The sequence below is a fragment of the Saccopteryx leptura genome, chromosome 6 (genome assembly GCF_036850995.1).
Source record: "Saccopteryx leptura isolate mSacLep1 chromosome 6, mSacLep1_pri_phased_curated, whole genome shotgun sequence".
NCBI lineage: Eukaryota > Metazoa > Chordata > Mammalia > Chiroptera > Emballonuridae > Saccopteryx > Saccopteryx leptura.
In genome coordinates this window covers 77,840,119-77,857,027 of record NC_089508.1, presented here as the reverse complement: position 1 = coordinate 77,857,027, position 16,909 = coordinate 77,840,119, and the positions used below count along the sequence as shown (strand labels likewise).

The 16,909-nt window shown below is 40.2% G+C and overlaps 1 protein-coding gene across 3 annotated transcripts in view; it reads left to right on the top strand.

Annotated features, from left to right (window-relative positions):
* The window catches only part of SNAP23 (synaptosome associated protein 23), a 52,466-nt gene extending 37,192 nt beyond the window's left edge, over window positions 1-15,274 (top strand). For 2 of the 3 annotated variants that reach the window (XM_066342180.1, XM_066342182.1), the window contains exons 6-9: window positions 1,517-1,549; window positions 11,542-11,700; window positions 12,713-12,857; window positions 13,943-15,274. In XM_066342180.1, the coding sequence (XP_066198277.1) occupies window positions 1,517-1,549; window positions 11,542-11,700; window positions 12,713-12,857; window positions 13,943-14,008 (403 nt within the window). In that variant the 3' untranslated portion in view covers window positions 14,009-15,274. The remainder of the gene's footprint in view (window positions 1-1,516; window positions 1,550-11,541; window positions 11,701-12,712; window positions 12,858-13,942) is intronic. The other variant, XM_066342183.1, reaches the window with a different exon arrangement.
* The last annotated feature ends 1,635 nt before the right edge of the window (window positions 15,275-16,909 follow it).

Here is a 16,909-nt window from a genome sequence, read left to right as displayed (position 1 = left end):
AAAATTGTGATACCACAACTCATTAATTAGGCCACAAAATGTAACTGGACATGAAGCTATTTATAATGTTTATCACACTTAATATGTCTATTTTTTTTCAACTGTAAAAGTATTGATGTATTTGATTATATGGTACTGCTCAAAATGTTTCACATCCAAGGGTATGGACAAGAGTTGTGGGCCTCTATGTAAATTTAGGCTTTTACTATTTTGAGCACTTTAAATGTAATCCTAATAGTAACTTTAATAGGAGATGAATCCTCTTATTATCACTAGTTTACATTTGGGGAAACAGGCATAAAGAGGCTACACTAGCAAGTGGAAGAGCTGATTCAAAACCAGGCAGAGCCCTAGCTTTTAACTATATCCAACATTGCTTGACTTTGGCAAGAAAAGAGTGAACTTTTTTGTTGTAGCTGTTGTTAGATGTATTGTTATACAGAAAATGTCTTTAGTAGATTTGTTCTTTGAGATTTGTTGTTGTCGTTCAGTATACTCACTGAAGCCAAAGCCAGGTCAGCAAATTTTTTTTTTAATAAGACATGGAAATAGAAGGTAATTTTAACTTTAGCTAATTTTTTAAAGGATGACTAGAATTTAAAAACAGACTACCAAAATTAAATTTTGAAAGTGTGACTAAATGTCATGTTAGCTTGCTACTATTTGAATCCTAAAAGCAAAATAGCTCATATCCTTATTTTTTGCATATATCCTTATTAAAAAATTTAAATCTTTGTCATTAACTTTGAAAAGTTATAATTCTAATTAACAAGAGTTTAAAAGGGGGCAGACTTAACATGGGAAGTCTCAGACTAGTAAACTGCTTAGTGTACCAGTTTTTTTGAGGGGGGTTGGTGTACCAGTTTAACCATTCTCAGAAAGATCTTCTGTCTTTACTTGCCTTTCTTCAGTCTGTGCTTATAATGTCAAACATGATGGCACAGAGTTTGAAGACAAATTGGTATTTCTGGACCATTTACTAGAGAAGTTCAAAATTGGTACTAGGTTTTATATTTTTGTAATCCTGTGTCATATTGGGGTATAAATATTCAGCTCTGATTGGTTAAAGTAATATTGAATTATATTTTATTTACCATTTAAGTGCTTCCTCCATCCTGCTGCCTAAAGAGATACAAAATGAGTCAAGCATAGCTTTGATGCTGTTTTATTTATCATTACTCTATTTTTGTGGCTCACATGGTACCTGATACATAGAAGGTACTCAATAAATACCTGATTGAATGTCCTTGAGAAACTTGATGGTTGATGGTAGAGTTGACATGTAAAATGATTTTTAAAAATTAAAATACCAACAAAAATGATAATAGAAGTAATTAAAGAAATCTGTAATCACCAAGAAAAGAGTGAGGAAGTTTCACAGCCTCCCTGTTAGTATTTGTGTTCTCTTCATATTAATTTTTCTTAATTTACAAAAGAATATCATTACCCAGACAATCTCAGGAAATATGAAGTATGCTCTGATTAAAATAGTTTTCTTGTTTTTCTTTTTATTTAGATTCTCTGGTGTTGGTTGTTTCCGTGAAATCAGGCAGGAATTTAAATGCATTATGTTTTGAAAACTAAACCTGCTTCTGTCCTGTTTGGCATTCCTATTTTCTGCATTTCATTCTCTCACCTAATCTTTTTCTTCCTAATCTGCTTACTAAAAATGAGGATTTACCATCAGAAGCCGGGCTCAGTCACTGATCAAAGAAAACTTTAACATGCAGTCTTGTGACACAGTTGGGGCTGTTAACCTGCTATCTAAAGGTGATGATTCAAATGGCTTTTCTGTGCATGTGCATGGATTTTGTGAATGGTGGAGACTGTGATGTGGTGTGTAATGTAAAGTGATTTTGTCCTTGATGGGTGTTGTTTGCCATAAGATGGACTTGACAAAAAGGATCTTAATTTATAACACTCTTTCTTTGACTAATGGCTCTGATAACTAAGATTTTGCTAAATATAATTTAATATTAAAAATAAAAATACCCTTGCAGTTTTCTAAGAAGTTTTAAGTAGGAATATTGCTATATCCTAGTTCTGATCAAATGTAAGTGAATTCAGGCTAAATCCATCCCTCTCCATAGGACTTTGATTTCAGTATCCTATCTTTTATTAAGTTTCCCTACTCCTTTCTGGTTCCAGAATCAAGATTACCTCTATTAAGGTGTTGCTTGTAATGATTTGGATTCCCCACGATTTAGGCCACTACCAAACTGAGGAATTTATTGCCCAATCCAGTCATCTTAAATGCCATCCGGAGCAAGGTGGGATATGAATTTAAAATGTTACCATATCTAACCTGACCTGTGGTGGTGGGTAAAGCATCAACCTGGAATGCTGAGGTCACTAGTTCAAAACCCCAGGCTTGCTGGGTTAAGGCACATACAAGAAGCAACTACTGCCCTGGCCTGTTGGCTCAGCGGTAGAGTGTCGGCCTGGCATGCAGGAGTCCTGGGTTTGATTCCTGGTCAGAGCACATAGGAGAAGTGCCCATCTGCTTCTCCACCCCTCCCCCTCTCCTTCCTCTCTGTCTCTCTCTTCCCCTCCCGCAGCCAAGGCTCCATTGGAGCAAAGTTGGCCCGGGCGCTGAGGATGGCTCTGTGGCCTCTGCCTCAGGCTCTAGAATGGCTCTGGTTGTGACAGAGCAATACCCCAGATGGGCGGAGCATCACCCCCTGGTGGGCATGTTGGGTGGATCCTGGTCGGGCGCATGTGGGAGTCTGTCTGACTGCCTCCCCGTTTCCAACTTCAGAAAAATACAAAAAAAAAAAGCAACTACTATGAGTTGATGCTTCCTGTTCTTCGCCTCTCTCTCTCTCTCTCTCTCCCCCCCCTCTCTACTCTAAAATCTTTTTTTTCTTTTTTTCCCTGAAGCTGGAAACGGGGAGAGACAATCAGACAGACTCCCGCATGTGCCCGACCGGGATCCACCTGGCACGCCCACCAGGGGCAACGCTCTGCCCACTGGGGGCGATGCTCTGCCCCTCCGGGGCGTCGCTCTGCCGTGACCAGAGCCACTCTAGCGCCTGGGGCAGAGGCCAAGGAGCCATCCCCAGCGCCCGGGCCATCTTTGCTCCAGTGGAGCCTTGGCTGCGGGAGGGGAAGAGAGAGACAGAGAGGAAGGAGGGGGGAGGGGTGGAGAAGCAAATGGGCGCTTCTCCTATGTGCCCTGGCTGGGAATCGAACCCGGGTCCCCCGCACGCCAGGCCGACACTCTACCGCTGAGCCAACCGGCCAGGGCTAACTAAAATCTTTTTTAAAATGTTATCATATGCCTGACCAGGCGGTGGCGCAGTGGATAGAGCATCGGACTGGGATGCGGAAGGACCCAGGTTCAAGACCCCGAGGTTGCCAACTTGAGCGCAGGCTCATCTGGCTTGAACAAAAAAATAAATTAAAAAAAGCTCACCAGCTTGGATCCAAGGTCGCTGGCCCGAGCAAGGGGTTACTCAGTCTGTTGAAGGCCCGTGGTCAAGGCACATATGAGAAAGCAATCAATGAACAACTAAGATGTTGCAATGAAAAACTGATGATTGATGCTTCTCATCTCTCTCTGTTCCTGTCTGTCTGTCCCTGTCTATCCCTCTCTCTGACTCTCTCTCTCTGTCCCTGTAAAAATATAAATAAATTTTAAAAAATTAAAAAAAAATGTTAATAGTATCTTTTAAAATATATATATAAAGGTTTTCCCCTTTATATATGTTACTATTTGTTCCATAATTTCTAATATGTCATGTGTTAGCTTTCTATGGCTTCAATTTAATTAATATGGAGCAAATTAATCTTACTTTTTTATGAAAGTTAATCCTCTTGTAAGACTACTGGTTACTTTAATGTTTGACTCCTTCATTTTGAATCTTTATGGAAACTATGAAGACTGGTTAATTGTTAGAAATTTGTTTTATTTCTACCCTTTTGGGTTTTTTTGGTCTTTTTCTTTTTTTCCTGTAGCTTGATCCTCCAATATACACTCACTCACTCATACTCATTACAATTGATATTTATTTGATCCCTGTTCTCCTTGATATGAAAGAATTTTGGCTAATACTTGGTTTTCTTTTTGCTATTCAGTTAGTACTAACATTGACAACCAAAACTAGAAAAGGAAACTGTAAGTGTTATTGTATTCTCTTCCTAATACTTGTTGTTTTCTGCTTTTATAGCAACTTGTTGAATTAAGGGATATTTAAAATTTTTATTTCATATCTGCCATTTTTGAATGAGATTTATGTGGAATAAAAGTAGTTAAAGGTTATTAGACTTCTTTTTTCTAAGCAAGAGACAGACAAGAAAGGAGAGAGATGAGAAGCATCAACTCATAGTTGTGGCACTTTAGTTGTTCATTGATTGCTTTATCATACATGCCTTGACCAGTGTGGGGATGGAGGGCTCCTGCCAAGCCAGTGACCCTTTGCTCAGGCCAGCGGCCTTGGGCCTAAGCCGATGACCTTTGGGCTCAAGCCAGTGACCATAGCGTCATGTCCATGAGCCTGCGCTCAAGCCTGCGAACTTGGGGTTTCAAACCTGGGTTCTCAGCATCCCAAGTCGATGCTCTATCCACTGTGCTACCACCTGGTCAAGCTGTTAGACTTCTTAAAACTGATAGAGATAAATCTTAACTGTCCAGATAAAGGTGTGGGTTTTTTGTTTGTTTTTTTTTCATTTTTAGAGAGGAGAGAGAGAGGGAGAGAGAGAGAGACAGAGAGAGAAGAGAGAGAAGGAGGGAGGAGCTGGAAGCATCAACTCCCATATATGCCTTAACCAGGCAAGCCCAGGGTTTTGAACCGGTGACCTCAGCATTTCAGGTCGACACTTTATCCACTGCACTACCACAGGTCAGGCTGGGTGTGGGTTTTTTTTGTTTTTTGTTTTTTTTGTGAGAGAGAGAGAGAGTAGGGGAGTAGGGGGGGGCGGACAGGGACAGACAGGGAGAGAAAAGAGAAGCATCAACTTATTATGGCACCTTAGTTGTTCATTGATTGCTTTCTCATATGTACCTTGACCAGGGGACTACAACAGAGTGAATGACCCCTTGCTCAAGACAGTGACCATGGGGTTATATCTATGATCCTACGTTCAAGTTGGTGAGCCCATGCTCAAGCCAGATGAGCCCACATTCAAGCTGGTGACGTCAAGGCTTCGAACCTGGGTCCTCTGCGTCCCAGTCCAACGCTCTATCCACTGCACCACCACCTGGTCAGGCATAGAGTTTTAATTGCATTAAAATCTATCACCAATCTATCATCTAATATCTTCCTAGAGGGGCTAAAAATTTTGTTTTGCAAAAGAATTTTGTTACATATCAGAACCTTTCTTTTTTTTTTTTAAATTTATTTATTCATATTTAGAGAGGACAGAGAGAGGGAGAGAGAGAGACAGAGAGAGAGAGAGAGAAGGGGGGAGGAGCTGGAAGCATCAACTCCCATATGTGCCTTGACCAGGCAAGCCCAGGGCTTCGAACCGGCGACCTGAGCATTTCCAGGTCGACGCTTTATCCACTGCGCCACCACAGGTCAGGCCAGAACCTTTCTTTTTTACTGTAGACCAAAACAACCTGGGCCAAGATGTCTTTATGTGAACATATTCCAACTCTATTCAGCTACCTGTAGATCTCAAAGCTAGGGAATGTTAATAGGCCAGAAGAGTAATCATACCAATTGGTAATCTGTACACTTAAAGGCATGCACTGTTAACAAAGTATCAGATTGAGGTTGAAGACAAAGAATTAAATTATTTCTCTAATGCTTTACAAAGCTATTTTGCATCCATTATCAACAGAACTTTTCACAGCCATGTGAAAAGTATTATCATAGTTTTGTGGGGGGTTTTATTGCTTTTGAGAGAGAAAGACAGAGGAAGGGAGAGAGGGAGTGAGGGTAGAGAGAGTGAGAAGCAACAACTCATAGTTACTTCACTTTAGTTCATTGATTGCTTCTCATATGTGCCTTGAGGTGGGGCGGGTGGCCCTCAAGCTGAGCCAGTGATCCCTTTCTCAAGCCAGCAACCTTGGGCTTCAGGCCAGCAACTTTGGGAACATGTCAATGATCCCACACCCAAGCCAGCGATCTGTGCTCAAACTGGCGACCTCGGGGTTTTGAACCTTAGACATCAGTGTTCCAGGTCAACACTGTGCACTGTGCCACCACTGTTTAGGCTAACTCAGTTTTACATAAAAGAGATGAAAGTTTGCTTAATGATAGGTCTAAGGTTAGGGTTCAAGTCATTTTACTACAGATCTTGCAGCTTTTTAAAAAGATAATCCTGGTCTATACCTTTGCTTCCTCCAGATCAGTTCCGCAGTGTGTCAGTATATAAAAATACAAAGACTGTTTGAGTAATCTGAAATATTCCTTCTAAAACAGATTGGAAGTCCCTTGGAACAATGTTTGTCTTCTTTGCCTGGGTAGCTAAATGACCTAAACCAATAGCAATGACAAAAGATTCCCAGGCTCCACTTCATACTATTGAAGCACAATCTTCAGAGTGTAACCTGCCCACCTACCCATGTGTTTAAGTACTGAGGTCACTCTAGTACTCAGTCAACTTTGGGAAATATTACCTTTAAAACATTTAAGACCCTTTGTAGGAAGACAAATTAAATTAAAACCATTATTAGATTGTCAGCTACCTTACAGGTAAGTTTTAAGGGTATTCTAACTTGGTGGGAAAAGCTTCAGGGTAATGTCAAGTGGCAGGATCTTGAGCAACCGGAGGCATTACCCTTACCCAGAGTGGAGGTGCTGAAAGAGGATGGACCTATCACAAGGATGAAGATACGAAATCAACAACATTTAAAAACTACTTTTTCTTCGTTCTGACCTGTGGTGGCACAGTGGGTAAAGCGTCAACCTGGAAACGCTGAGGTTGCCAGTTCAAAACCCTGGGCTTGCCTGCTCAAGGCACATATGGGAGTTGATGCTTCCTGCTCCTCCCCCCTTCTCTCTCTCTCTCCCCCCTCTCTATAATGAATAAATAAAATCTTTAAAAAAAAAAACAAAAAAAAAAACTACTTCTTCATAAACATGCTGATGTCATAACTGCATGAAGAAAAAAGTACAGTTTTTCCCCCAATTTGTTTGAAAATAAACATGGCAATCCAATGCATAGCTGTTAAAAAAAAATTGCAAAGTCAGCTTTTTGTATCATTTCCCTTGATATTGGAAGAACATCTTCAGGGATCTAATCCTCTTAAAGAGAGAAGGGTTTAGTAACCAAAAGTAACCAGTCTGATTCTTTGTTTATAGACTGTGGCATAATTGAATCTCATTCATAATATGTTAAAACAAATTGTTTGAATCTTATGCCCATTATATCTAATTGTGGAAGGAATAATTCTCAAAAGTTTAAAGCCTGACCTGTGGTGGCGCAGTGGATAAAGCTTCAACCTGGAATGCTGAGGTCGCTGGTTCAAAACCCTGGGCTTCTGGCCGGTTGGCTCAGTGGTAGAGCATCAGCCTGGCGTGCAGAAGTCCCGGGTTCGATTCCTGGCCAGGGCACACAGGAGAAGCGCCCCTCTGCTTCTCTACCCCTCCCCCTCTCCTTCCTCTCTGTCTCTCTCTTCCCCTCCGCAGCTGAGGCTCCATTGGAGCAGGGATGGCCCGGGCGCTGGGGATGGCTCCTTGGCCTCTGCCCCAGGCGCTGGAGTGGTTCTGGTCGCAACAGAGAGACGGCCCCAAGGGGCAGAGCATCGCCCCCTGGTGGGCAGAGTGTCGCCCCCTGGTTGGCGTGCCGGGTGGATCCTGGTCGGGCGCATGCGGGAGTCTGTTTGACTGTCTCTCCCCGTTTCCAGCTTCAGAAAAATACAAAACAAAAAAAAACAAAAAACCCTGGGCTTGCCTGGTCAAGGCACATATGGGAGTTGATGCTTTCTGCTCCTCCCTTCTCTCTCTCTCTCTCTCTCTCTTCTCTAAAATGAATAAAATAAATAAAGTTTAAAAAGAAGTTTAAAGAATTTCAAATATTATCGCTTAAGGTTGAGGAAGGAGGTTGGAGCATGCATATATATATAGAAAGCAATCAGTGAACAACTAAGGTGTTGCAATGAAAAACTGATGATTGATGCTTCTCATCTCTCTCTGTTCCTGTCTTTATCTATCCCTCTCTCTGACTCTCTCTCTGTCCTTGTATATATATTATATATATATATATATATCTCTTGATAGACCAAGAGCCCACAAGTTCTGTCCCAGTCTACTCTTTGTGTTGACTCTCAGAAACATAGTGTCTTAATATTTAGTGACTTTTTAATTTCAGCCCTCAATCTCTATAATCTGACATGCTGATAAAAGCCCCATTTATATTACTTATATTAACCCACCTGGTTATTCATTTTCTGATAAACTAATGTTTATTTTGTTTACTAGCTGTTACTCTTTCGAATTTTTTCTGAGACCCATCTTATTAACAAAGAATACATGTAAATTAGTTTACTAAAGTAATAAATAATAAAAATGTATGCCTTGTTCCAGGAAAGATTTAACATAGCTTATTAATAAAGAGTAATTAATAAGATATAATAGCATAAATTGGAAATTGTGAGAACTTAAAGTGGAACCAAGAAAGGCACTTTGAAAACTAGCTCTTTGATGTTCATAGATTTGTTTACCTTCTCAGTGTCTCTTACCAAAAGAATAGTAGTGCCCTTTCTTTGTCATTAATGATTAAGGTCTAAGGCAGGGTAGTCAACCTTTTTATACCTACCACCCACTTTTGTATCTCTGTTAGTAGTAAAATTTTCTAACCGCCCACCGGTTCCACAGTAATGGTGATTTATAAAGTAGGGAAGTAACTTTATAAAATTTATAAAGCAGAGTTACAGCAAGTTAAAGCATATAATAATTACTTACCAAGTACTTTATGTCAGATTTTCACTAAGTTTGGCAGAATAAATCTTTATAAAACAACTTACTATAGTTAAATCTATCTTTTTATTTATACTTTGGTTGCTCCGCTACCACCCACCATGAAAGCTGGAATTCCCACTAGTGGGCAGTAGGGACCAGGTTGACTACCACTGGTTTAAGGCATTCTATATATGCCAAAAATGAATCCTCACACCTATTAAAAAAAGAGCCACTTTATAAAATCTCTCCTCTGCCTTTGTAGTTTTGAAACTTCCTCATTAATTTAATATGTAGAATAAATTAGAGGCCAGTATTATAGCCATATGCTACTTTGGTTTTGTATATAGAAAAATAAGATTGTATGAGTGAAACTCTACCTATTCAAATAATCATTAAAAAGTTTTTGCCTGCCTGACCAGGCGGTGGCGCAGTGGATAGAGCGTCAGACTGGGATGCGGAGGACCCAGGTTCGAGACCCCGAGGTCGCCAACTTGAGTGCGGGTTCATCTGGTTTGAGCAAAAAGCTCACCAGCTTGGACCCAAGGTCGCTGGCTCGAGCAAGGGGTTCCTCGGTCTGCTGAAGGCCTATGGTCAAGGCACATACGAGAAAGCAATCAGTGAACAACTAAGATGTTGCAATGAAAAACTGATGATTGATGCTTCTCATCTCTCTCTGTTCCTGTCTTTATCTATCCCTCTCTCTGACTCTCTCTGTCCTTGTAAAAAACACACACACACACACAAAGTTTTTGCCTAACCTGTGGTGGCGCAGTGGATAAAGCATCAACCTGGAATGCTGAAGTCGTTGGTTTGAAACCCTGGGCTTGCCTGGTCAAGGCACATGTGGGAGTTGATGCTTCCTGCTCCTCCCCCCTCTTTCTCTTTCTCTCTCTCTAAATGAATAAATAATAATAAAAAGTTTTGGCCCTGGCCGGTTGGCTCAGTGGTAGAGCGTCGGCCTGGTGTGCAGGAGTCCCGGGTTCGATTCCCAGCCAGGGCACACAGGAGAGGCACTCATCTGCTTCTCGACCCCTCCCCCTCTCCTTCCTCTCTGTCTCTCTTCCCCTCCCACAGCGAGGCTCCATTGGAGCAAAGATGGCCCGGGCGCTGGGGATGGCTCCTTGGCCTCTGCCCCAGGCACTAGAGTGGCTCTGGTCGTGGCAGAGCGACGCCCTGGAGGGGCAGAGCATCGCCCCTGGTGGGCGTGCCGGGTGGATCCCGGTCGGGCGCATGTGGGAGTCTGTCTGACTGTCTCTCCCCGTTTCCAGCTTCAGAAAAATACAAAAAAAAAAAAAAAAGTTTTCTTTGGCCCTGGCTGGTTGCCTCAGTGGATGGAGCATCAGTCAGTCATGCAGATGTCCCTATTTGATCCCTGGTCAGGGCACACATGAGAAGCGACCATCTGCTTCTCTTCCCCTCCCTCTCCCCCTTCTTTCTCTCTTCCCCTCTCACAGCCAATGGCTCAGTTGGTTTGAGCATTGGCCCTGGGCACTGAGGATAGGTCAGTTGGTCCAAGTGTCGACCTCAGGCACTGAGAATAGCTTGGTTGATTTGAGCATCAGTCCCAGATGGGGGTTGCTGGGTGGATCCTGGTGGGGGCACATGCAGGAGTCTGTCTCTCTGCCCTCCTCTCACTTAAAAAAAAAAAAAGTTTGATTTGTGTTATTATTGTTTGTAATGGCTATTTAAAAGTCACTTAAATATTCTGTTCTTCTTGCGATTTATACCAGTTTGAGTAGTAAATTCCATAGTAAAATTCTGGCTTTGGCTGATTTTTATCTCTATCAGTTATATCTAAAGCATAGGCCTTTTTTTATATTATTTTTATTTTTTTATTCACTTTAGAGAGAGGAAGGAGAGAGAAAGAGAAAGGGAGGAGCAGGAAGCATCAACTCCCATATGTGCCTTGACCAGACAAGCCCAGGGTTTTGAACCAGTGACCTCAGTGTTCCTGATCGATGCTTTATCCCCTGTGCCACCATAGGTCAGGCACATAGGCTTTTACTTTTAAGAGGTCTGGATTTAGCTTTTTTTAAAAAAAAATTAAGAAATGTAAATTCTTAAATAGCACTAAACTAAGGATTTATAATTGGCACCAATTTGGCCAAGATTGTTAGTTATTCATCATTGGTTGTCCAATTTAGAAATAATTTATGTCTTTCCTTCATGAAAGTTTTAATGTGAAATTCTAAAACTGACCAGCTGGAACTACTCTGGTTCAAGTAAGTGGGCAGCTAGAGTCTTAAGTACTGCCTATCGGCCTTCTTACTCTTCCATCCCTCATCAACCACCGAGATGCTGTCAAGGAACCACTAATACATCCCAGAACACTTTGCCTAATGATTTTTTTTTTCCTAGTGTCCATTAACCTCTTTTCTGGGGAGTGTCAGATGCTAAGGGAACCTGAAAAATCAAATAAAAGCATTTTGCTACTTGCTAACTGCTTAATGAAGATTTGTGGAAGTATCTGAACCGTTAAGAAAATTTTAATGTTAGTGGGCATTAAAATGCCACTTTTTCCAATGCCACATTGTTATGGATCAGAGCACAGATAATCTAGATCTAGCTCTATGTATGTATGAATCTATTATGGTAAGGGTGCAAGGGTCATCCTCAAGCTAACAAGCACTAATAATTAAAATGCTCTCTCTCCTGCTTTTCGGTGTCTTTCTGCACTCCTGACTCTATATAGGACAAAGAACTTTGAGTCTGGTAAGGCCTACAAAGCAACATGGGGAGATGGCGGAGACAACTCTTCTAGCAATGTAGTGTCTAAGCAGCCAGGCCGAGTGACAAATGGTCAGCCTCAGCAAGCAACCGCAGGAGCAGCCAGTGGTGGATACATTAAACGGTATGCCAGCTCCTCCCAATATTTTTTCCCTTTTCCTAAATAAATGGCTCTCCGAGAAGGATGGGTATAGTTATACATGAATTCTAACTCATCAGTGAGAAATATTTATTCCATTTTAAATGCATTTAAAAATCTGCCTTCTAAAAGAATGTTGACTATAATTATTGAGCTTCAATGATGGATGTTTCTTTATATTTTTCAGTACTTCCCAGATTACTGAAGTAAGCTATAAATAGGAAAATGTGTTTTAAAATGTATCCTGTAGAGCAGGAGTTGGCCAAATCCCTATAGTAGCTATAGAGTCAGATAATAAATATTTCAAACTTTCCAGGCCATACAATCTCTGTCCCAACTACTGAACTTTGTTGTTGTGGGGAGGTTTGTTAAAACACGGATTGCTGGGATCTACTTCCATTCTGTTTCAGTAGATCTGGAATGGAGTGTGAGAATTAGCATATTTCGTGTTTTAACAAGTTCCCGGATGATGCTGGGAATCACACTTTGTGAACCACTGTCCAAGAGTTGTTTCTTTTTTTAGCAAGAGACAGGAAGGGAGAGAGAAGAGAAGCATCAACTTGTAGTTGTGGCACTTAAGTGTAGTTCATTGATTGCTTCTCATATGTTCCTTGACAACCCCCTTGCTCAAGCCAAGCCAGTGGCTTCAAGCCAGTGACCGTGGGATCATGTCGACGACCCCACACTCAAGCTGGTGAGCCCATGAACTCAAGCTGGTGACTTCAGTGTTTCAAACCTGGGACCTAAGCATCCTACGTTGATGCCTAGAGTTGTTTCTTAATTGTCTCATACATGGCTTTAAGATATTGTGTACTCTTTGATTAGTCTTCCAATTTTTACTATAGAATGTTTCTGTTAATAGTACTCTACATTGCCTCGGGTCTACCACTTGCTGAAAGTCATTTTTTTGCTTATTTTTATGTAAACTAAATCCAGACTTGGTCCTTTTAGAATTCACCAAAAAATACTGAATTAACTTTGTGTGTGTGTGTGACAGTATAACAAATGATGCCAGAGAAGATGAAATGGAAGAGAACCTAACTCAAGTGGGCAGTATCCTAGGAAATCTAAAAAACATGGCCTTGGACATGGGCAATGAAATAGAAGCTCAAAATCGTCAAATAGACGGGATCACAAAAAAGGTAAAAACTTCTTAGTGCCATAGGAAAATGAGACATCAATTACAGTGTTTTAGTAATGAATATTTGTGCTAGATACTTTGGGGAAGAACAATAGGATAAGATCCTACCCTCACTGGTATTAGAGTTTTGATAAGACGGCCAATTTTAACACATTGAAAAACAATATCTAAGTTCTTTTGTTTATAGCAATTGGTTCATTTTGAAGTCAAGACCTTGGAATGAAATGGTTTTATTTTATATTTCACACACGAAACTTAGACTCTCTAACCTTTGTGTGGGCTGCCTTTTATTTTTTTTACCTGAATGAGCAAGTTAGCTTTTGGAATTTAATTTTGTTAAATAACAAATTAATAATGAGTTCCTGAATCCTCATATGTTAGTACAAATCTGTTCTGCAGAATGGTTCTTCTGGAATGGACACACAAAATAGAGTCCTGTGAGTAATGAAATAAGATAAATGCTTTATTTTATACTTTGCATAATATAAAGGATACTGAAAGTGAAACTGTGTTCAATATTTGGATGTAAAGCTTAAAATGGATTTCGTTGAGGTCAACAATGTTTTCAATGCTTCATGTAGGTTTAAGCTACATATTTACCCATCATTTTAATTCAGAGGTTGATGTAGATATGGTAATAAATAACATCTGTTCCAAAGATCTTGGGGAAGATTATTTCAGTCTTTTTGTGTTAGACCTAGGATAGTTCTAGTTGGCATTCTATGATTCAGTTCAGGATACTCTCACAAAGTCTAGACCAGTAGCAGAACACAGCATTCTTATATTTCATTGCATCCAAAATGACATTGATTATGTGTCCCAGTTTCAGACATGTTAAACTATGCAAAAAATGTTGTAGAATTCATGAAATACTGGAAAGTTCTGTCATAGCTTTGTCATATTTATATACCCAAGTGTTTCCAGATGAATTTGATATTGTCAGTTCTTGCCCAAATTTTGTAATGTGAATTCAACTATTTCCTAAATTTTCTGAGTATATCAATTATTCCGAGTATATGAAATTTAACTTTTATTAGATCAACTTACCTTGTGAAGTAATGTTGATGTCTTTTTCTTTCTTTTCAGGCTGACGCCAACAAAGATCGTATTGATATTGCCAATGCCAGAGCAAAGAAACTCATTGACAGCTAAAGTGCTGCTGTACTTCTTTACCATTTATTCACTTGCCTAGCTCCTCCTTTAGTCATTGCCTGTTTGGAGTTTGAAATTTTGGTTCCACGTTTTTCTAATCAGGAGATAATGTGGAAGAAGGGCATGGAGTAACAACTCCTTTTTTTTCATTTTCTTTTTCCCTTGAGGGTAGACTGCAGCTCAGCCTTCCTTCTAGTGTTTTCTTTCTCAGTTTATACTCTTACCTTGATTTTTATACATCATATATAGTGTTTTCACCGTCCTCATTTACCATAGCAGGTTCTTCTGCTTTCAAGATATGGGAGCACTGCCAAAGACAGCCATGAAAAAGGAAGCTGGGGGCAGGGGTTGGGGAGTGCAAGGAAAAGCAAGAGATGAGAGGTGGTTACCTCAGTGAAACCTTTACGCCACAAAGCAAAAAGGTGCATAGCCACAGTAAAGATCTAGTTGGGTTTAGAATTTAATTTAAGTTGCAGTTATTGCTAATTTAGGCTAATACTTTCTTTTGGAGCTTTTATATGCAATATTTTTGTTCTATATCACAACTTTGCAACCTCCACTTGAGGAAAGAATTAGTTTTCTTAAAGTGAACTTAATTCCTGAACTCTTGGTGATTTATATATGTACAAATTCTGTGATCACATTTCATATTGTACCATACAGTAACACTTTGGACAGATGAATGGGTTTTTATTTTCATATTCTTAGTATCATGGTCCTAATTCAAGCCTGATAACCTCAAAAATTTGTCATTAGTCTTTAAAGAAAAAATATGTAAATATGTATGTGTAACATGAGAATTTCTCTCTAAAACAGGGCTTAAATTTTTTTGGGAAACTTTGACAAAATATATCATGTGACTTCAAATTTACCTCAATGACAAGAATTATGTTTAGATAGGAAATATAAACTTGTTTTGATCTCAGGTAGAAAAATCCTTAGATTGCTTTGAGTTTTATGTAGATTTAAACTTAAAAAACTAGAACTGTTTAACTAAAAGTGATTTGGAAAATTATGCCTTTGGTTTGATTATTGATGATTGCACTATCATTCTCTTAGCCTTTTGTATTGAACTGTGTTCAGAATCATACTTATTTAGATCCTGAACAGTGTTATAAGAATCTGATTGGTATTTGTCACCTTTATGTAAAAGCTAGCTCCTGCACACTTCACAGCTATTAATGTGAATTGGTTTGACCAATAACCATTGCTTGATCCTTAAAATTAAATTTTGTAACTAATGGAATCATTCTTTCAAATAGGTAAGAGTTTTTCTGTGACTATTTTGGATGTGTGTGATGGGGGGGAGTCATTTCATCAGCTGTTATTTAACAAATTGAGTAAAGCAAAGGTCCATAAATTAAGAAACACTCCAACAGAAAGCTGCCTTTAGGCCTTTCTCCCATTTTACTGGAAATACTGAGGGGACTCCTATGATTTGTCATGTCATGAGGCTCATTTTAATCATTACAAGTCTTTTATTCATTTGAGCTTAAATACACTAGTGACTGAAAGGAGGGAACTACAACCCACTTGAGAAGGTACAGTAAACATAGAATTTTCAAGGGCTGAAGAGGAAAATATTTAAGGTGAGATTTGTTTAGGCCTTCTGTAATAGAAATGCTCCATGCCAACGAGCAGTTTGGCAGGTGATGGTACATATGTAAAGTAAGAAGGTATAAACACTGGGGATTGTGGTATACCTAGCTTCCCTTTCTAAAAACATTTGTTTTTTAAAAAAATTCTTTAACACTGTTATGGCTAAAGGAAATTGTTCTGAGGATACCAATAAGCTATCCTCACAGTATAAATGGTTAGAACTGTAAGCTTAGGCAAAAGTGTCTGGATTTACACTGTAGCTCTGCCACTTGCTGGGTGCTGAGTGACTATAAGCCCATTCCTGTGCCTGTTTCCTTGTCTGTAAATGGGGATCAACAATTCCCACCTCAGAGTTCTTGCAAACACTCAACATGGTAATGCATGAAAAGCACTTAGACTTGTGTCCAGCATTAGCTAATGCAAGAGCTTAGTAAGTGATAGCTGCTATTATCTCTAGAGTGGAGGTCTTTTTGGGTCAAGAATCCCTTTGTGAATGTGATGGAAGACAACACAGCCTATATTCATAGAGAAATAGACACAAAAACATGACTCATGCATAAATGGGACTTAAAAGCCCATCCATGGATCTCAGGTTACAAACTTTTTTAAAGATTGTGCTGCTGAGAAAGAGGATAAGGTCATAAAAATTAGCCCATAATACACTAGAAATAGAAGCTATTGATTTTTCGCCCACATTTTTGGAAACTTGTTTACATTATTTCTGAAAGGTAGTAACTGAAGTGGTTAACACCGCTTTGCAGTCTGACCACTTGAATTCAAATTTTGGTTCAGTCATTTACTAGGTGTGTGACCTTGAGCATATTAACCTATAACTAAGGAGTTAAAAAACAGTGTATCTCCTGCCCCGGCCGGTTGGCTCAGTGGTAGAGCGTCGGCCTGGCGTGCAGAAGTCCCAGGTTCGATTCCCAGCCAGGGCACACAGGAGAAGCGCCCATCTGCTTCTCCATCCCTCCCCCTCTCCTTCCTCTCTGTCTCTCTCTTCCCCTCCCGCAGCGAGGCTCCATTGGAGCAAAGATGGCCCGGGCACTGGGGATGGCTCCTTGGCCTCTGCCCCAGGCGCTGGAGTGGCTCTGGTCACAACAGAGCGACCCCCGGAGGGGCAGAGCATCGCCCCCTGGTGGGCAGAGCGTCGCCCCCTGGTGGGCGTGTCGGGTGGATCCCAGTCGGGTGCATGCGGGAGTCTGTCTGTCTTTCCCCGTTTCCAGCTTCAGAAAAATACAAAAAACAAAACAAAACAGTATATCTCCTTCTGAACTTAGTATTTTATTTATTGATTTTAGA